Source organism: Entelurus aequoreus, linkage group LG20 (genome assembly GCF_033978785.1).
Source record: "Entelurus aequoreus isolate RoL-2023_Sb linkage group LG20, RoL_Eaeq_v1.1, whole genome shotgun sequence".
Taxonomy (NCBI): Eukaryota; Metazoa; Chordata; class Actinopteri; order Syngnathiformes; family Syngnathidae; genus Entelurus; species Entelurus aequoreus.
Window position 1 is genome coordinate 50,110,973 of NC_084750.1, and position 22,902 is coordinate 50,133,874.

The 22,902-nt window shown below is 43.0% G+C and overlaps 1 protein-coding gene across 5 annotated transcripts in view; it reads left to right on the forward strand.

The window, feature by feature from the left end:
- Positions 1 to 22,902, forward strand: part of LOC133636338 (gastrula zinc finger protein XlCGF48.2-like) — a 359,822-nt gene that overhangs the window by 20,255 nt on the left and 316,665 nt on the right. The window contains exon 1 of one of the 5 annotated variants that reach the window (XM_062030299.1): positions 12,485 to 12,994. The exons of the other annotated variants lie outside the window; for them this stretch is intronic. Within the exon in view, the coding sequence (XP_061886283.1) occupies positions 12,808 to 12,994 (187 nt within the window). The 5' untranslated portion in view covers positions 12,485 to 12,807. Of the gene's footprint in view, positions 1 to 12,484; positions 12,995 to 22,902 lie in introns of those variants that run through there. 5 annotated transcript variants of the gene reach the window in all.

Below are 22,902 nucleotides of genomic sequence, written 5' to 3' on the forward strand. Positions count from 1 at the left end.
TGCTCTGTTTGTGCTAAAAGATTCAACACTAAGTGGGAAATTATATTACACATGAGAACACACACTGGTGAGAAACCTTTTACTTGCTCTGTTTGTAAGAAGAGTTTCTCCAGAAAGGAATGCATGACCACACACATGAGAACACACACCGGAGAGAAACCGTTTAGTTGCACTGCGTGTGTTAAAAGGTTCAGGTTTAAGAAGCAGGTGAGTAGACACAAGTGTGTAACAGTCATGGAAGCTGCAGGGATTTAAAAAGACTTAAACAGTGATTGTGCTAAATGTAGTTTAAAAACACAGCATGTTTAATAAGAATGTATATTTGAAGTTGTATGTAGTGCTTCTCATCTTCTAGTCTTATATGTTGTCCTGTAATTACTGTTTAAGTTGCGTGCATGTATTGAATATTATATATGTAGCTACTGTTAAGTTCCACTCTTCTACTCCAAAAAGGACCCAGGGACAACTCACGATTTCCAATTGTTCAACTTTTTATTTTCCAACTTGAAGCATTGTTGGTTTAATTTCAGTTGATCTTCCAGATCATCAGTAGGTTGTAAAGCACAAAAACAGAGATGTTAACAATGTGATTACACAGCTATTTTCAAACAATGTTTTACAAATGTGATGCAGTAATTTAACTTGAAGCCAGCAGTTTAAACAAACAAATGAGGATAGTTCAGTAAGCTAATTAACAAGCTTGCAGGTTCAAGTTAAGCATATCACACAAACATTTCGATGGTCATCAAATGAAGCATATTCACCGACCATTGGTGTGTTTGGAGAAACTTGTTGAGTGGAACTTGCGGTTGTGGCTGCTTGCTGTTCTTCCTTCCATGTAGTTTGTTTGGTGAATGAGTCTGACTGACCTTCCTTTTCACCTGCCTTCTATTAGTCATTTGGCGGCCATTTTACCTCGGCACTCTGGGAATTGTAGTTTTCACTGATTTTGACCATGTAGGGCATGGATTACTGCCACTTCTGAGTTTTTAACTCCACAGCTACTATTTTATTGTATTTTGTCATTGTTGAAGAGAGGACATCTTATTATTTTCATTTGGGTTTTTTCACACATTTTCCCATTGCATTTTATTGATGTTATTATCCAATTGAAAGTATGAATGAATAAAATGGTTAACAAAATGTGGACTGTGGTAGATTAGCAGCATTGTTACATCATGGATGTTAACTACTGCAAAACATCAACAAAGAAGAAAAATGCTGAAGTTAGCAACACATCACTGAACTTTAGAGCCATCGTGAGTGGAGTTGCTTGTTTTTATTGCTGCATTTCTACTTATTTCACCTCACATCTTCACTTTTAATACTAAAGTCTTCTTCACATATATTGTTGTAGGCTTCTAACATTTATGTTTCTGATGTGTGTGTAGTCTGTGGAAAGGGTTGTTGTCCCTTGTGGATCCAATTGTTCACTTGCACAGGTACATCTTCATCATCATCATCATCATCATCATCAGACGTTACCGGTCCACTACTGGATGAAACCTTAGCATTAATGTTTTAATATAAGTGTGACCTCATTATTCCTTGATAATAAGACTAAAAATACAGATTTAAAGGCCTACTGAAATTATTTTTTTAAATTTAAACGGGAATAGCAGATACATTCTATGTGTCATACTTGATCATTTCGCGATATTGCCATATTTTTGCTGAAAGGATTTAGTAGAGAAAATCGACGATAAAGTTCGCAACTTTTGCTCGCTGATTAAAAAAAGCCTTGCCTGTAGCGGAAGTAGCGTGACGTCACAGGAGCTAGTATTCCTCACAATTCCCCATTGTTTACACCAGCAGCGAGAGAGATTCGGAGCGAGAAAGCGACGATTACCCCATTAATTTGAGCGAGGATGAGAGATTCGTGGATGAGGTACGTTAGAGTGAAGGACTAGAGTGCAGTGCAGGGTGTATCTTTTTTCGCTCTGACCGTAACTTAGGTACAAGCTGGCTCATTGGATTCCACACTCTCTCCTTTTTCTATTGTGGATCACAGATTTGTATTTTAAACCACCTGGGATACTATATCCTCTTGAAAATGAGAGTCGAGAACGCAAAATGGACATTCACAGTGACTTTTATCTCCGCGACAATACATCGGTGAAACACTTTAGCTACGAAGCTAACGCGATAGCGTTGGGCTCAAATGCAGATAGAAACAAAATACATGAACCCCTGACTGGAAGGATAGACATAAAATCAACAATACTATTAAACCATGAACATTTAACTACACGGTTAATGCTTTCCAGCTTGGCGAAGCTTAAAATGCTGTTGCTAACGACGCCATTGAAGCTAACTTAGCAACGGGACCTCACAGAGCTATGATAAAAACATTAGCGCTCCACCTACGCCAGCCAGCCCTCATCTGCTCAACAACACCCGTGCTTACCTGCATTCCAGCGATCGACGGAAGGACGAAAGACTTCACCCGATCATCCATGCGGTCGGTGGCTAGCGTCGGCTAGCGCGTCTGCTATCCAACTCATAAAATCCTCCTGGTTGTGTTGCTGTAGTCCACCGCTAATCCACCGATCCCACCTACAACTTTCTTCTTTGCAGTCTTCATTGTTCATTAAACAAATTGCAAAAGATTCACCAACACAGATGTCCAGAATACTGTGGAATTATGAGATTAAAACAGAGCTATTTTGTATTGTATTCAATGGTATACCAATACTTCCGTTTCACTGGTTACGTCACGCGCATACGTCATCATACATAGACGTTTTCAACCGGAAGTTTAGCAGGAAATGTAAAATGTCACTTTATAAGTTAACCCGGCCGTATTGGCATGTGTTGCAATGTTAAGATTTCATCATTGATATATAAACTATCAGACTGCGTGGTCGCTAGTAGTGGCTTTCAGTAGGCCTTTCAAATCTATCAATGAATGTTGGTTGTGTTTCCTATATTTGTGTGTGTTAAATGTACTATATACATTTGTTTTAAATGAGCAACCTAAAAATATACATGGAACCATTTCATTACGCCGCAGATGTCGATTTATGTGTTGAAAATAATCTCTTTGTGTTGTTAGGTCTTTGCATGTGCACACATGACACTTGAATGTAGCTACTTCTGCTGTTTACCATGAACTTTGTATTTAGTAGCTTACTAAAACTGCACGGGCAATGTGTATATGAACATGGATAGCGATAACTGCCCCTTAAATACCCATGAGTCTGCCTAAAATGCTGCAACAACAAATACCTGCTCGCTAGTTCCAAACTGCATTCTTTACACTGCCACATTCATAATCCTGAAATAGAGAATAAAGAGAATTAGCATGTATCACATGAAAAGGATGACAATGATATTCAACACATAATTTATATTACTTACAATCACGAGGCTGCCACAAGGAGCTTGGTAACACTTAACATTAGGAGGCTGCCACATCAAGCTTGAAAAACATGATCAATCTGCAAAAGATATTAAGTTGTGAGTGCAAGTACCAGAATGCAGACAAGTTGAAATTGAATAAAAGCTCTGACCAATAAAACAAGATAACATTTGAACATTTAGAACAGACTACCAATTATTTGACAAACAATAAAGTTTTAATAAGTTAAAGACATGAAATTATTTTAAATTCTGCCATTTTATTAAAATATCAAAACACACAGGAACAATATTAACCTTCCTGCATGTATTCACTGACCATCTTGGTCATTGAATCACTTACCATGAATTGATGAACGTGGACCCCGACTTAAACAAGTAGAAAAACTTATTGGGGTGTTACCATTTAGTGGTCAATTGTACGGAATAAGTACTCTACTGTGCAATCTACTAATACAAGTTTCAATCAATCTGTAAACTAGAATCTACATTTACTGCTTAATCGAAGGCTTTACTGAAGGAGAGAGGGTGTAAGAGGCAGAGACTGGCGGAGATGATGGAATTCAACAAAACAGGGCACTAACCAGATCTGGTGCCTGAACTTCAAGCAGATCTGTGTGCATTAATGTGCGTGTCCGCTCCGGTCCATCAAGACTCCGTGCACCTTCGACCATCCTCAACCACCGACTGCGGTCTCCCTCCGCATCACTGCGAGCACAGCCGCTCTGCTGGAGTGCCGAGACAAACAAATTCCTGCGATGATAAAATAGATTGACTCGCGATAGAGCAAGATAATACTCTGAATGAGGTATAAAACACTACATAATCCTTATAAACACAGACTCAAACCCCTATACAATATCCTACCCTAATACCCTACTGTGCAATATTACCCTTCGAGTGCAATACATCCGACACTGATTGTTATTTTTGACTCCGGTACTCTTGTCTTGTTCTGTACATTGTACAGTATTTTGTATTTCTATAGTGTTTTGTATATTGTACAGGATTGCTTATTATTTGTATTGAATAGTAGTCTGTTTATTTCAATTGTTAGTTTTTTCTTTATTACCTCTTGTGTAATGTCATTTATTTTTACCCCGTATTTGTTCCCACTACCGCACCTTAAATTGGAGTCCTTAATCTCGTTATATGCAAATATAATGAGAATAAAGTCCATTGTATTCTACACACAGGCAGTTTCCAGACGGCCGCAGCTGACACGCAGCGCAGTGGAAGCACACACATTGAATAAAGTCAAACTACACGGGCAGACATTTATCACGTCAATAATCTTCCTGCTCCTCACGTTCATCCCGGCCTGACTTATGTCATATAATAACTGTTCATGTGTGGACTATTAAGCTAGTGGCCATGGTGGAAGTTACCAAGCTAGCATGCAAAGTCGGACTTTAAAAGTCAAGTTTGCCCCCACAAACAATACACGAAATGTGGTATATAGCATGAATACACTAGCGGTACAGTCTAAAGTAATATAACAAAAAAAAAGAATACTTACCAAAGACCGATCTCCACCTTCCTTCTCGGTTCCTGCTGATGTGGTCCACTCCCGCCAGAAGACGTTATGCTAATGAGTTATGCCCGCCAAGATGATATGCGCATGCGCAAAGGGCGGCTCCAAGTTCTGAACTCATTTATTTTGCGTTGATCAACATCAAATCAATCCCATAGGATCAATTATGAGAAATGTTATGTTTCACTGATTAAATATATATGTGTATATTTTAAAACTAAATATTTTTGAATAAATTCAACAATACTTAAAGGCCTACTGAAATGATTTTTTAGCAGATCCATTCTATGTGTCATACTTGATCATTTCGCGATATTGCCATATTTTTGCTGAAAGGATTTAGTAGAGAACATCGACGATAAAGTTCGCAACTTTTGGTCGCTGATAAAAAAGCCTTGCCTGTAGCGGAAGTAGCGTGACGTCACAGGTTGAAAGGCTCCTCACATTTCCCCATTGTTTACACCAGCAGCGAGAGCGATTCGGACCAAGAAAGCGAAGATTTCCCCATTAATTTGAGCGAGGATGAAAGATTCGTGGATGAGGAACGTGAGAGTGAAGGACTAGAGTGCAGTGCAGGGCGTATCTTTTTTCACTCTGACCGTAACTTAGGTACAAGCTGGCTCATTGGATTCCACACTCTCTCCTTTTTCTATTGTGGATCACAGATTTGTATTTGAAACCACCTGGGATACTATATCCTCTTGAAAATGAGAGTCGAGAACGCGAAATGGACATTCACAGTGACTTTTATCTCCACGACAATACATCAGTCAAGCACTTTAGCTACGGAGCTAACGTGATAGCATCGTGCTTAACTGCAGATAGAAACAGAAGAAATAAAGCCCTGACTGGAAGGATAGACAGAAGATCAACAATACTATTAAAGCATGAATGTCATGACGCGGAGTCGATCCCAGGTTTCCACTGCAGCTGGAGCTGCAGCACCTCTGCTGGCAGGACGCTCAAACACACCTCTGCTCACACTGAGCACAACACGCCCACACAGCAACAAGTCTGCAAGCAATCACTGATCAGCACACCTGGACTTGACGAGGGGGAGCGGCATAAAGACCAGCGGACCCAAGGAACCTTTGCCAGAATGTCGCTAACCTTCCAGTAAGCATCACGTCTGGCATTCCTTTTCCCAGTGATTTCCTCGTCCTTGTTTTGCTCTATTTCTCCGTGTTTCCCCCTGGTTCATGCCCTTTTGTATTTCCACAGTGACTCTCCTGACCTCCGTGATCGTGCCTTGTCACTCGACACCCATCCGGATTCCTAACTGCCCACCTCGATCCACGACCTCCCTGCTCGGACCCAGACCACGCTGCCCTGCTCTTGCCCACGACCACTTGCCTGTCCATGAACTGCCTCTTCGCCTTTGCCCCCTTGGATACGACGAAAGATACAACCAACATTTACAGACAACAACCCTTGGTAACATTTACATTTTAATTTTACACATAGTCAACACTCACTCACTTTGAGTAGCATACACACGCCACGTATTCATCTACGGTTTTTCCAATAAACCTTGTAAACCGCAGTCCTGCCCTGGTTGTCGCCTCCTTCCCTTCTCTGAGATACAACAATGAACATGTAAATACACGGTTAATGCTTTCCAGCCTGGCGAAGCTTAACAATGCTGTTGCTAACGACGCCATTGAGGCTAACTTAGCTACGGGACCTCACAGAGCTATGCTAAAAACATTAGCTATCCACCTACGCCAGCCAGCCCTCATCTGCTCATCAACACCCGTGCTCACCTGCGTTCCAGCGATCGACGGCGCAATGAAGGACTTCACCCGATCATCGATGCGGTCGGCGGCTAGCGTCGGATAGCGCGTCTGCTATCCATCTCAAAGTCCTCCTGGTTGTGTTGCTGCAGCCGGCCGCTAATACACCGATCCCACCTACAGCTTTCTTCTTTGCAGTCTTCATTGTTCATTAAACAAATTGCAAAAGATTCACCAACACAGATGTCCAGAATACTGTGGAATTTTGAGATGAAAACAGAGCTGTTTGTATTGGATACAATGTGTCCCAATACTTCCACTTTAACCATTGACGTCACGCGCATACGTCATCATACATAGACGTTTTCAAGCGGAAGTTTCGCGGGAAATTGAAAGGCCTACTGAAAGCCACTACTAGCGACCACGCAGTCTGATAGTTTATATATCAATGATGAAATCTTAACATTGCAACACATGCCAATACGGCCGGGTTAACTTATAAATTGACATTTAAAATTTCCCGGGAAATATCAGGCTGAAACGTCGCAGTATGATGACGTATGCGCGTGACGAAGTCAGTTTAACGGAAGTTATGGTACCCCGTAGAATCCTATACAAAAAGCTCTGTTTTCATTTCATAATTCCACAGTATTCTGGACATCTGTGTTGGTGAATCTTTTGCAATTTGTTTAATGAACAATGAAGACTGCAAAGAAGAAAGTTGTAGGTGGGATCGGTGTATTAGCAGCGGACTACATCAACACAACCAGGAGGACTTTGTTGGAGAGCAGACGCGCTAGCCGCCGACCTCACCTTGACTTCCTACGTCTCCGGGCTGCCGAACGGGTGAAGTCCTTCGTCCTTCCGCCGATCGCTGGAACGCAGGTGAGCACAGGTGTTGATGAGCAGATGAGGGCTGGCTGGCGTAGGTGGAGAGCTAATGTTTTTAGCATAGCTCTGTGCGGTCCGGTTGCTAAGTTGCTAAGTTAGCTTCAATGGCGTCGTTAGCACAGCATTGTTAACCTTCGCCAGCCTGGAAAGCATTAACCGTGTATTTACATGTCCATGGTTTAATAGTATTGTTGATTTTCTATCTATCCTTCCAGTCAGGGGTTTATTTTTTTTGTTTCTAAATGCATTTAAAGCATGATGCTATCACGTTAGCTCGTAGCTAAAGCATTTCGTCGATGTATTGTCGTGGAGATAAAAGGCACTGAATGTCCATTTCGCGTTCTGGACTCTCATTTTCAAGAGGATATAGTATCCCAGGTGGTTTAAAATACAAATCTGTGATCCACAATAGAAAAAGGAGAAAGTGTGGAATCCAATGAGCCAGCTTGTACCTAAGTTACTGTCAGAGCGAAAAAAAATATGTATTTCACTGCATTCTAGTCCGTCACTCTAACGTTCCTCATCCACGAATCTTTCATCCTCGCTCAAATTAATGGGGTAATGGTCCGAATCGCTCTAGCTGCGTTGAAAACAATAGGAAAATATGAGGGAGTGAACAACTGACAACGTCACGCTACTTCCGGTAGGGGCAAGGCTTTTTTTTTATCAGAGACCAAAAGTTGCAAACTTTATTGATGTTGTCGCTAGTAGTGGCTTTCAGTAGGACTTTAAATGTGTCACATCTAAGAAGGGCTTGAATCATTTTTTGAGTGTAACTGAGCTACTGTGTTGAACAATTTCCCTTGTGGATCATTAAAGTTTGTCTAAGTCTAAGTATGGTATATAATGTCATGTAATATGACTTCAACATTATTTATGTTAATATTGGACTAAACCAGTTCTACTTCTGACTATTTATTGTATTTTGTATTGAACAATTAAACATACATCAACAATGTATAGACACATAAAGGTACTTTCAACACAATATGAGTCAATGTTGTTTCAATATTTTACTCAGCAATATAAAACACATCATATTCATCATCATGGCGCCGATGAAGGCTGCCTCGGTGCTTTCGTGCGCTCTGTTTTGTTTGTTTTTGTACATAAATTGTGTTTCCGGGTGCTCTTACACCCGTGAAGAGCTACTGAACATCAGATCCACCATCCCTATGGACTTGTTACCGGTCATCTTAGCGTCCGCTGCGGATTTGGTCCATTCTGTGCTCAAAAGAGGGAAACCGCACCGAAGAGGAAAGCGAGCGGGCGCACTTGTCCGTCTTCGCGGACGGGGATTACGCACGCCTCTACCAGGCATCTTCCTCTCCAACGTCCGCTCACTTGCCAACAAGATGGACGAGCTAGCGTTGCTGATGAGAAGGAACAAGGACTTCTCCTCATCTTGTGTGTTGTGTTTCACGGAGACTTGGCTGAGCGCAAGTGTCCCGGACAGCGCGCTTCAACTGGAGGGCTTTCATCTCCTCCGCGCGGACCGAGACGCGGCGCTCTCTGGCAAAAAAAGAGGCGGGGGACTATGCTTCTTTATCAACAATAGCTGGTGCACAGACGTGACTGTCATTTTTAGACACTGTTCTTCCTCTCTGGAATATTATTTCATCCACTGTAAGCCCTTTTACTCACTGCGTGAGATTGTTTCATTCATTCTCGTGGCTGTTTACATCCCGCCCGGCGCGGACGTGCGTGACGCTCAGCGCGCGCTCGCAAGACAGATCTTACATGTGGAACGGTCTTTTCCTGACTCTCTTGTTATCGTGCTTGGTGACTTTAACAAGGGAAATTTGAGCCAGGAATTACCAAAGTATAGACAGTTTATTAAATGCCCGACCAGAGAGGAGAACACGCTGGATCACTGCTACACTACATTGAGCAAGGCTTTTCATGCAGTCCCGCGCGCTGCTCTTGGACTATCAGATCACGTGATGGTGCACTTAATCCCTTCATACAGACAGAGACTGAAACTGGCTAAACCTGTTATGAGGAACATTAAGTGTTTCACCGCCGAGTCTGTGGACGAGTTGCATGCTTGTTAGGAAACGACAGACTGGGAGGCAATTGGAGCGGCCACGAACAATCTGGACGAGTATACGGACACTGTGACCTCATACATACAGTTCAATGAGGCGCGCATCATTCCAACGCGCACCAGGGTTTGTTATAACAACGACAAGCCCTGGTTCACACCCAAGCTCCGACAGCTGCGCAAGAAGGAGGCTGCGTGGAGAAGCGTGGACCGAAGTACATACAGAGAAGCGAAGTACCACTTCACCAGGGAAGTGGAGAAAGCTAAATCTGTGTACTCTAACCGTCTACAGGAACAGTTCCGCTCCAATGATTCTGCGGCAGTTTGGAGAGGTCTAAGGGCCCTTACGAACTATAAGCCCAAAACCCCCCAGGCCCTGAATGACCGGACTCTCGCTCAGGGCCTCAACACACATTACTGTCGTCATGAACGGCCTTCAGCTCATCAAAGCCATGCTCCCCCCACCATCACCCTCCCCACCAATGCCAGCACATCATTAAAGGAGTTAAAGGACTCAAAGGACTCCAATGACATCACAGGACTCCAAAAACACAATAAGACTGTAAAGACCCTCTCCATTAAAGAAGAGGATGTACGCCGGCAGTTCTTGAAGCTGAATACGCGGAAGGCCCCCGGGCCGGATGGTGTCTCCCCCTCCACTCTCAGACACTGTGCGGACCAGCTGGCTCCTGTCTTCACTGACATTTTTAACACCTCTCTGGAGCTATGCCGCGTGCCGTCCTGCTTTAAGACCTCTACCATTGTCCCTTTCCCCAAGAAAGCACGGATCACAGGACTAAATGACTACAGGCCGGTCGCGCTGACGTCTGTGGTCATGAAGTCCTTTGAGCGCTTGGTCCTGCCCCACCTCAAGGACATCACCGCCCCCCTCCTGGACCCACTGCAGTTCGCCTACAGAGCCAACAGGTCTGTGGATGATGCAGTGAACCTGGCCCTCCACTTCATCCTGGAGCATCTGGACTCCCCAGGAACCTACGCTAGGATCCTGTTTGTGGACTTCAGCTCTGCCTTCAACACCATCCTCCCTGGACTGCTACGAGACAAGCTCTACCAGCTCAGCGTGCCCAACTCCCTCTGCAGTTGGATTAATGACTTCCTGACAGACCGAAGACAGCACGTAAGGCTGGGGAAGATTGTCTCGGACAGTCGAACCACAAACACTGGTACTCCTCAGGGCTGTGTACTCTCCCCCTGGCTCTTCTCCCTGTATACAAACTGCTGCACCTCCAGTCACCAATCCATAAAACTGCTCAAGTTTGCGGATGACACCACCCTCATCGGGCTCATCTCGAATGGCGATGAGTCCGCCTACAAGAGAGAGGTAGACCGGCTGACGTCCTGGTGCAGCCTCAATAACCTGGAGCTGAACGCCCAGAAAACAGTGGAGATGATCATGGACTTCAGGAAAGTCACAGCCCCACCACCCCCCCTCACCCTGATTGACTCTCCCACCCCCGTCCCCATTGTGGACTCCTTCCGTTTCTTGGGCACCACCATCACCCAGGACCTCAAGTGGGAGCTGACCATCAGCTCCCTCATCAAGAAGGCCCAGCAGAGGATGTATTTCCTGCGGCAGCTGAGGAAACTTAAGGTGCCGACCGAGATGCTGGTGCAGTTTTACTCAGCCATCATAGAGTCCATCCTGACCTCCTCCGTCACAGTGTGGTTCCCCGGCGCCACAGTCCAGGATAAGAATAGACTGCAACGCATCGTACGTGCTGCGGAGAAGGTGATTGGCTGCAAGCTCCCATCCCTCCAGGACTTGTTCTCCTCCAGGACCAGGAGGCGTGTGGGTGGGATCACAGCTGACTCTTCTCACCCTGGACACACACTATTCTCCCCTCTCCCCTCAGGCAGGAGACTACGCTCCATCCACACCCACACCTCCCGCCACCTGAACACTTTTTTCCCCTCGGCCATCAGGCAAATGAACAAGAACTCCTAACAGTAGCTCCTTGAATTCCTTGAATCCCTTCTAAGTCTATAACATGATCTGATAGCTCAGTCACAGCTCTTTTTATACCAAATATGTGTTATATGTGTTTTATGTCGCACGTTTGCACCAAGAAAAATTCCTAGTTTGTGAACCCGTTCTCAAACAATGGCAATAAAACTATTCTGATTCTGATTCTGATTCTGATTAAATACAATCCTCCTACGAACAAAACCTGTTAAAGAAAGTCAAAGTAAACATGAGAAACCATAAGAATAAGATTAAAATAAAAATATATATTAATGAATAATAAACTTGTGCTTGAACTCATTATTTAAAACCACTTAAATAATTCCAATAAATATAATAATTTAAGTGTTTTCTATTTTGTACAATCTTCCAAGATTGAATTAATAAAATAAAATCATTAACACAATGTGAGAATTTGGATTTCACTTCAAGAAAGAGACTTTTGTGTACGAGAGCAAATGTTTCACACTTTTTAAAAATGATAGAAATTCACGACACGATCGACCAACGCATGCGCGAAGACTACGTCACTTCCTGGAATTTTTTTAACGACAGAGCTCTTGCGACATCACGCTCTGTGATATTTGAATGTTTTGTATAACAATATATGATCTAGGAGTAAAAGGGAAGAAGAATAAGAACATGTGGAAGGGTAGATTTAAAAGAATCAGCCAGTAATATCGCTACAATTTCTACCACTTTCACTCTTGTCATTGCAATGAATGTCGCACGGGGGCGCCACTGAACACCATCATTAAAGCTTTGTTATATACTTTACATTTATTTCAAAACATTTGATATCACATTGTTATTGAAATAAATATTAGAGCAAAGAAAAGCATGGTAACAGTGACAGCAGGCAATATCTTATATACGACCTCTTCATCAGTGACGTCATTCCCAGCTTCCGGCGTAAACGGAAAGCAGCAGAACAGCGCAGTCCTGCCTTGTAACGTCAAGTGTGCTAACTGTCGTGAAAGCACATCGACGGAGAAAGACGTGAGCAAGACGCTAATAAGTCAGTCTTATTATTTCTTATCCAGTTTGAAATATTTACGTCGTATAAAATACATCTTTGATTCTTTATTCAAGGATAAAATGGTCTCGATGCGCTAGAAGCACTTTGCTGCTTCTCGTGCTCGTTTATTGTTAGTTAGCTTAGCTCGCTAGTTAGCTTAGCTTGTTAGCTGCTAACAGAAGTTATCAACACATCGCTAAGTAGAGATCAAGTGTGAGAGTAAAGTGTTGTGATTGTGTGAAAATGTCTACATTACACATGTTGAGAGCGTTGGTGGATCAGCGACTAACTGCTGCCGTTGAAGAAATATTTGTAGTGTTAGAAAGAACGATAGCACAATACGAGGCGGAACTTTCTAGAACAAAAGAGGAGAACTATCAACTACTGGACGCTGTTTTCAAGAAACATCAAGTTGTGTTACACAGAACAGGTTTGTTGACTTCTTACTCTCACATCTTTACTAACTTCATATTTGACTAATAACAAGAAAATGCCATTTGGAATATATCATATAATCACAATGACCAGTGGTGGAACAAGTCAGAGCTGGGCCGGGGGCGGGCCCCATGACGGGGCCCCCTCAACCCAAATAATAAAGCTAATTCTAACATCATTTGACAACACACACATGCCTCTCTGGGTTTACTACCAACAATCTTTAACCAGGTTTTAAAAAGTTTGCCAGCCATTTTTGATGAAATTAGCATTTTCCTGACATGTATTTATTTTCTCACTTTCACCACAGCATCACCCGTTCACAGGATGTAGGAAAATTATCAAAGGGGATCTGCCTTTTTTATTTTGCCTATCATTCACAATCCTTATGTAAGACAATAACATGTTTTTATTTCTTATGCATTCTAAGTTGTAAACAAACGTTAGCAAAATCCTAACTATCCTAATTCTAACAATGCAGTCAATGAGAGCGCCTCTATTCTGCTCACTAAGCCCCCTAAATAAGAATTAGTTGATCAATATAATATACTCAGAATGCTATCTCTTTAAAACATGCTGTAAAAATGCATATTCTCTGGAAAAATGCCTCATAATAGCCACAAACTGGAGGATACATTTTTAATTAGGATAACATTTAAAAATGTGTTTAAAGTTTTTATGGAATTTTCCAGGGTGTACACCACCTTCCGCCCCCCTGTGACCCCAAAAGGGACAAGAGGTAGAAAATGGATGGATGGATGGAAACAGACACATCATAGAATGATATTTATATCCTTTAGATGCATGAAAGCTAAAGTTGAGTTAATGAAAGATGTAGAATAGATTGTGTTTTACACCCTCTGTTGTTTCAAAAGGGTACAGTTAGGGCTGGACCATTATGGCAAACATAATAATCACCATTATTTTCATTGATATTGTAATCACCATTAATTACACGATTATTCAATAATTTCAAAACACTAGTATTTATTTTACTACCAAAACTCAACTTTAAATATAGATTAAAAAAACAGATATTAGTTAGTAACGAATAAACCACAACAAGTAAAATAATGGTAAAAAAATAAAAATAAAATAACAATGGCAATATAAAACACAATGAAATTAAGTTTTTTTGTTGTAATTATGTTATGTTCCATTTTTTACCTTTTACACTTATTTTACTACCTTTTAAAGAGTGTGCTTTTATAAATGTTATTAAATGCAGAATCTCTCACATTTATTGGTGCAATATATCTTTGGACAATTTTTAACCAGAACTTTGGGTCAAAGCATAATAATTGTGTAAATGCATCAATAAGTTCATTATGTTTGTGTGAGGTGCTTTTTTGAAACCTTTATTTTGTCAGCCCAGTCAGGCCTATTATTGTGAAGGGGGAAGGAAGTGTGCTGCTGTTCTCAGCTTGATGTGTGGAGGCGACTTGAGGCTGTTTAAAAAAAGGAGAGAGAAAGACTCTCAAGTTGCGACTGCTGTCCTACATGTTTGTACATGAATCCTACATGGATGATGTCGTTCACAACAACACAAGCAGATGAGATGTGTTGTGGGTGTATGGATTTTCCTTGCCAGCTTTAGCTTCGTAGTTTAGTCACTATTTGGAATGACCGCCTCAAAGACGGGGCGGTTGTGTGTTTCATAGTAACGTTACTAGTCGTTGTGACATGTAAAGGACTAGGAGGTTTATTACCATTGTGGGGGAGTTTTCTGTGTCTACGTACCTTCGACACATCCGTACACCCACCGGAGTGATGCCACGCTTTCTCCGCCGTGTGTTTGAGGAGCCTGCAAAAGACCTGCACATACATGTAACAATCATGAGCCTGCAAAAGACCTCCACATACATGTAACAATCATGAGCCTGCAAAAGACCTCCACATACATGTAACAATCATGAGCCTGCAAAAGACCTGCACATACATGTAACAATCATGAGCCTGCAAAAGAGCTGCACATACATGTAACAATCATGAGCCTGCAAAAGAGCTGCACATACATGTAACAATCATGAGCCTGCAAAAGACCTGCACATACATGTAACAATCATGAGCCTGCAAAAGAGCTGCACATACATGTAACAATCATGAGCCTGCAAAAGAGCTGCACATACATGTAACAATCATGAGCCTGCAAAAGAGCTGCACATACATGTAACAATCATGAGCCTGCAAAAGACCTGCACATACATGTAACAATCATGAGCCTGCAAAAGACCTCCACATACATGTAACAATCATGAGCCTGCAAAAGACCTGCACATACATGTAACAATCATGAGCCTGCAAAAGAGCTGCACATACATGTAACAATCATGAGCCTGCAAAAGACCTGCACATACATGTAACAATCATGAGCCTGCAAAAGAGCTGCACATACATGTAACAATCATGAGCCTGCAAAAGAGCTGCACATACATGTAACAATCATGAGCCTGCAAAAGAGCTGCACATACATGTAACAATCATGAGCCTGCAAAAGAGCTGCACATACATGTAACAATCATGAGCCTGCAAAAGACCTGCACATACATGTAACAATCATGAGCCTGCAAAAGACCTCCACATACATGTAACAATCATGAGCCTGCAAAAGACCTGCACATACATGTAACAATCATGAGCCTGCAAAAGAGCTGCACATACATGTAACAATCATGAGCCTGCAAAAGAGCTGCACATACATGTAACAATCATGAGCCTGCAAAAGAGCTGCACATACATGTAACAATCATGTTCAATCAACAATACAGTTTGCTGTAAACATTAAAAAAAACAATACAACCATAAAGGATAAAGGTTGCCGTTTTAGCTAAATGCTAACATACATTGGACGACCACATTGACAGGCTAACAAAAATTAGCACTGCGATGGTTTTAAACTTGTACAAATGTTTAACAAATAGGACTTTAGTTGAACAAAACTGACATAAAACAACAGATGCATTTTTACTTACATACATATATTCACTAAACTGTGGAGAAACTAAACTTTGTACTACTCTGCCATCATGTTCATTAAACCTTAAAACTCTGATTTAGTATGGGACATTATTGCCAGGTCTTCCTGTATCGCAAAATTGTAAAATTGAATTGTTTTCACTCACAAAGACCCCAAACGTCCAGATATTTAACCACTAATTTTTATTTTTGATGTTCAGTTGGCCGACCAGAGGAATTAGTTGTTACGATAGCTAACTGTATCTTCTTACATCACACCTTCAACCATCCTCCATTGCAGCAAAGAAGAAAGATGGCGGCCAGGAGCTCCTACAGCCGGCATAGTTTTTACACACTGTTGATACTGCTCTGTGTTTTCTGGTATATTGTTGGAACTGCGGCGATACAATACAGTCACGAGGATCTGGTGCTATTCAATACGGGAATTTTTCACAAACTGTCAGCCGAGTTTATTTTCCCGGCTGAGATCATCAGACCACCTCCCGGGCCCCCAACAGCAGACGGCCGAAGAAGGAGGCGTTGCCAGCGGAAGCGCAAAAGTGGTGTATATTCCCCCAGATGCTAATGCGAAGCTTGCGCTAGCACACATACATGACAGTATTAACAATTGCCTTGTCACACACCCCGACAGCGCTCTCATTGCAGCGGGAGATTTCAACCATGCAGACTTAAAAAGTGTCTTTCATAAATACCATCGGAATGTTATACGTATGTGCAACCAGGGGAGAGAAAACACTGGATCAAGTGTATGCAAACATCGCAAATGCATACAGAGCCCATGCATATCTTCATCTAGACATGTCAGACCACCTTTCTCTTCTGTTGCACCCACGTTACACACCCAAAACTATAAGAACATGGCCAGAAGATGCTATCCATCAGCTCCAAGATTGTTTTCATCACACTCTCTGGGACATATTTAGAGACCAGCGTGCGATTTCGCGTGAGTCTCTGGACCAATACACCTTAACTGTGCTGAACTGTATTACCTTCTGCGCTGATTGTGTTACATCATTTAAAACAATCCGTGTGTTACCAAATAAAAAACCCTGGTACAGTTACTCAAAGAGAGAGACATGGCATTTAAATCAGGCGATCCAAATGCCAGGACTGCTTTAAAGAAGGGGATCAATGCTGCTAAATCGGACCATTACAATAAACTCCAGGATTGCTTAAATAACTCAGACCCTAGGCAGGTGTGGGAAGGTGTCAAAGCAATTACAAACTTTAAAAAAACTACTTATTCCTCAGTGAAAGGCAGCGCCATCTTAGCTGAGGAATTTAATAATTTGTATGTCCGCTTTGACAATGAAAACACAGACTCAGCACTGCCCCCCCCCTCCCTGCCCCCCCTCTCCTCCGATGACACGGCCACAGTCCTCAGCCCGCATGAAGTAAGACTCACCTTGCGTAACATCAACCCAAGGAAAGCAGCTGGACCTGATGGTGTTCTGGGCCGTGTGCTTAAGCACTGCGCGGACGAACTGACGGATGTATTTGTTTCCATTTTTAATCTGTCACTGTCTACATCCTGGGTCCCTGCCTGTTTTAAAACCGCTACAATAATCCCCATCCCCAAACAGGCCATCATCTCATGCCTAAATGACTACAGACCTGTAGCACTCACCTCCATACCTGCCAAATGCATAGAGAGACTGATATTGAAATGGATTAAAAAGGCAATACCACCATCCCTTGACCCATATCAGTTCGCGTACCGGGAGAACCGATCTATCGAAGACACCGTCGCTATTGTAATCCATAGACTCTTGTAACATCTTGAGTTTAAGGACACTTATGCAAGACTGCTCTTTGTCGATTTCAGCTCAGCATTTAACACAATAAGGCCAAACAGACTTAGATCTAAGCTTCACAACCTTGGTCTGAACACCTTCCTTTGCAACTGGATTTTGGACTTTTTAACGAATCGCACACAGTATGTGAAAATAGGCGAGCACATTTCTGCCACACTCACCATCAACCCCACAGGGTTGTGTGCTAAACCCTGTGCTCTTCACCCTCTTCACACATGACTGCATAGCCTCTTCAACATCCACTCTCACAAATGCAGAGGACACATTTCACCACACCTAGTGTGTGTGTGACAATCATTGGTACTTTAACTTTACTTTAACTTAACAATGATGAGACAGCATACAATGCAGAGGTCCAACAGCTGGCTTCATGGTGTGCTAACAACAACTTGGTTCTTAACACTAACAAAATCAAATAACTAATTGTAGACTTCCGCAGGAAAGGGCAGAACAAACACCCTCCACTTTTAATTAATAACAATCTCTTACGGCTTTTTAGTGTGGTTTGCTAGCCGCACTAAAGCGAACCAACAAGCCCTCCAGCGAGTGGTTAAAGCGACGGGGAAAATTACAAGGACGATACTCCCAGAGATGAGTGCCATGTACACAACTCGCTGCCTAAAGCGAGTACACAACATCCTGAAGGACAGATACCACCCAGCACATGGCCTCGTCAACCTGCTACCCTCTGGAAGGAGGTGTAGATCGACTCGCGCCAGGACCACCAGAATGTCTCACAGTCTATATCCCCAGGCTGTGAGACTGCTAAATGAACAGCCTGCCCCTTTGCTGCCCCGGACCATCTTATTACCTCACTCTTCACCACCTCAATAATTGTGCTCTGGACATTGCATTGCTGCAACATCAACGTAACACCCATCAGACATCTGACTGTTCCCACCCCCACGCCTCTCTATTCGCCATCTTCCTGACAATGCTAAATTGTAAACTATGGTCAACCTGCACTTCAATGCAGTTTCTATGCCCCTAGACCAGTGGTTCTTAACCGTGTTGGAGGTACCGAACCCCACCAGTTTCATATGCGCATTCACCAAACCCTTCTTTAGTGAAAGATATATATGTATATTTTTTCAAATTCAAGACAAAGTTATGTTTCTTTTACCGGTGCATGAACATCACCTTGTTCAAAGAACAAAACCAACACAGTGCATGAACTCACAACAAATTACACACCTGCATGTTTTCTATATACTTTTTCACTATTATTAAGATTTGATACCTTTATATTTTAATGAGATCATTAAAATGTGTGACTTTTGCGGTTGCCGTATCCATAATACGCCGATAGGGAGAAGTTTTATTTACACGATGAGTCGGGTGTGTCTCGCCCTCCGCGGCAGAAGGTCCGCCGAACCCCTGAGGCCGACTCACCGAACCCCTAGGGTTCGATCGAACCCAGGTTAAGAACCACTGCCCTAGACAAAGCTCAAACAAAATCTCGTTGACACGTATGACTTAAAGGCCTACTGAAATGATTTTTTATTTATTTAAACGGGGATAGCAGATCCATTCTATGTGTCATACTTGATCATTTCGCGATATTGCCATCTTTTTGCTGAAAGGATTTAGTAGAGAACATCGACGATAAAGTTTGCAACTTTTGCTCGCTGATAAAAAAGCCTTGCCTGTACCGGAAGTAGCGTGACGTCACCGGTTGAAAGGCTTCTCACAATTCCCCGTTGTTTACACCAGCAGCGAGAGAGATTCGGACCGAGAAAGCGACGATTACCCCATTAATTTGAGCGAGGATGAAAGATTTGTGGATGAGGAAAGTGAGAGTGAAGGTTTACAGTGCAGTGCAGGGTGTATCTTTTTTCGCTCTGATCGTAACTTAGGTACAAGCTGGCTCATTGGATTCCACACTCTCTCCTTTTTCTATTGTGGATCACGGATTTGTATTTTAAACCACCTGGGATACTATATCCTCTTGAAAATGAGAGTCGAGAACGTGAAATGGACATTCACAGTGACTTTTGTCTCCACAACAATACATCGGTGAAGTTCTTCAGCTACTGAGCTAACGTGATAGCATCGTGCTCAAATGCAGATAGAAACAAAATACATAAAGCCCTGACTGGAAGGATAGACAGAAAATCAACAATTCTATTAAACCATGAACATGTAAATACACGGTTAATGCTTTCCAGCTTGGTGAAGCTTAAACATGCTGTTGCTAACAACGCCATTGAAGCTAACTTAGCTACAAGCTAACGTGATAGCATCGGGCTCAAATGCAGATTGAAACAAAATACATAAACCCCTGACTGGAAGGATAGACAGAAAATCAACAATACTATTAAACCATGGACATGTAAATACACGGTAATGCTTTCCAGCTTGGCGAAGCTTAAAAATGCTGTTGCTAACGACACCATTAAAGCTAACTTAGCAACGGGACCTCACAGAGCAATGATAAAAACATTAGCGCTCCACCTACGCCAGCCCTCATCTGCTCATCAACACCCGTGCTCACCTGCGTTCCAGCGATTGACAGAAGAACGAAGGACTTCACCCGATCATCCGCGCGGTCGGTGGCTAGCGTCGGCTAGCGCATCTGCTATCCATCTCAAAGTCCTCCTGGTTGTGTTGCTGTAGTCCGCCGCTAATACACCGATCCCACCTACAACTTTCTTCTTTGCAGTCTTCATTGTTCATTAAACAAATTGCAAAAGATTCACCAACACAGATGTCCAGAATACTGTGGAATTCTGAGATGAAAACAGAGCTATTTTGTATTGGATTCAGTGGTATACCAATACTTCCGTTTCACTGGTGACGTCACGCGCATACGTCATCATCCAAAGACGTTTTCAAGCGGAAGTGTGGCGGGAAATGTAAAATGTCACTTTATAAGTTAACCCGGCCGTATTGGCATGTGTTGCAATGTTAAGATTTCATCATTGATATATAAACTATCAGACTGCGTGGTCGCTAGTAGTGGCTTTCAGTAGGCCTTTAAGTGTTATTATGACAATGACAATAAAGGAATTGATTGATTGATTGATACATTACATTTCTTACAAGTATTATTATCACTGAAGGACAGTAGAACGAGGCTAAACATGTTACACACAAAGGACGGGCAAGCTAAAAGCTAAGATAGCCGCTAAATTATCTTGAAACAAGAATAAATAAGTGCTTAGTAATTTTTCCCATTCAAAATGAATTGGCCGTTTTTTAAATTTGTATCATTTCCACTTTTTTCAACCGATTCAAATCATTCCACCTTCAACATATTCCGCTAATCCTGGACATTCAAACTATCATTTTTCCAAGTTTCAAAAACTTTGACGAATACCCAGAATTCCTGTTTTTTTCAAACCCTTTTTTCACACTTTTTTCTGTCGACCACATTTTTCAACCCACTTCAACCGTTCCACCGGCAAATTATTCCTCTTAAAAAACGATTTTTTTTTCTCTGGAAAAATTCCAGCTTTTCCCGAAACTCCAGGAATTCCATAATACTATTTCTCAATTGAAAAATGTTTACTACTTCAACATTTCTCGACCGATTTGAAAAATTCCAACACCAACCCTTCACTCATTCAGAACATTCTAATTTTTTAGCATTTTCCAAAAAATTCCCACTTTTCCCAAAATTCCCCAAATTTACATGAAATTCTCATTGAAAATAATGGGACATTTTTCAAAGTTCAACAACTCCAACATTTTTCATCCGATTCAGACCGTTCCAACTTCAAACTGTTCAGCCTATTCGGTAATCACAGGCTTTCCCTTGACAAATTCCAAAAATTCCCAGAATTCCAGGTTTTCCGGGACATTTTTCCCCATTCAAAATGAATTACCCATCCATCCATCCATCCATCCATCCATCTTTCTCCGCTTATCCGAGGTCGGGTCGCGGGGGCAGCAGCCTTAGCAGGGAAACCCAGACTTCCCTCTCCCCAGCCACTTCGTCCAGCTCCTCCCGGGGGATCCCGAGGCCTTCCCAGGCCAGCCGGGAGACATAGTCTTCCCAACGTGTCCTGGGTCTTCCCCGCTGTCTCCTACCGGTTGGACGTGCCCTAAACACTTCCAGAGGGAGGCGTTCGGGTGGCATCCTGACCAGATGCCCGAACCACCTCATCTGGCTCCTCTCGATGTGGAGGAGCAGTGGCTTTACTTTGAGCTCCCCCCGGATGGCAGAGCTTCTCACCCTGTCTCTAAGGGAGAGCCCCACCACCCGGCGGAGGAAACTCATTTCGGCCGCCTGTACCCGTGATCTTGTCCTTTCGGTCATGACCCAAAGCTCATGACCATAGGTGAGGATGGGAACGTAGATCGAACGGTAAATTGAGAGCTTTGCCTTCCGGCTCAGCTCCTTCTTCACCACAACGGACCGATACAGCGTCCGCATTACTGAAGACGCCGCACCGATCCGCCTGTCGATCTCACGGTCCACTTGTCCCTCACTCGTGAACAAGACTCCTAGGTACTTGAACTCCTCCACTTGGGGCAGGGTCTCCTGCCCAACCCGGAGATGGCACTCCACCCTTTTCCGGGCAAGAACCATGGACTCGGACTTGGAGGTGCTGATTCTCATCCCAGTCGCTTCATAATCGGCTGCGAAACGATCCAGTGAGAGCTGAAGATCCTGGCCAGATGAAGCCATCAGGACCACATCATCTGCAAAAAGCAGAGACCTAATCCTGCAGCCACCAAACCAGATCCCCTCAACGCCTTGACTGCGCCTAGAAATTCTGTCCATAAAAGTTAAGAACAGAATGGGTGACAAAGGGCAGCCTTGGCGGAGTCCAACCCTCACTGGAAACGTGTCCGACTTACTGCCGGCGATGCGGACCAAGCTCTGGCACTGATCATACAGGGAGCGGACAGCCACAATCAGACAGTCCGATTCCCCATACACTCTGAGCACTCCCCACAGGACTTCCCGAGGGACACGGTCGAATGCCTTCTCCAAGTCCACAAAGCACATGTAGACTGGTTGGGCAAACTCCCATGCACCCTCAAGCACCCTGCCAAAAGTATAGAGCTGGTCCACAGTTCCACGACCAGGACGAAAACCACACTGTTCCTCCTGAATCCGAGGTTCGACTATCCGGCGTAGCCTCCTCTCCAGTACACCCGAATA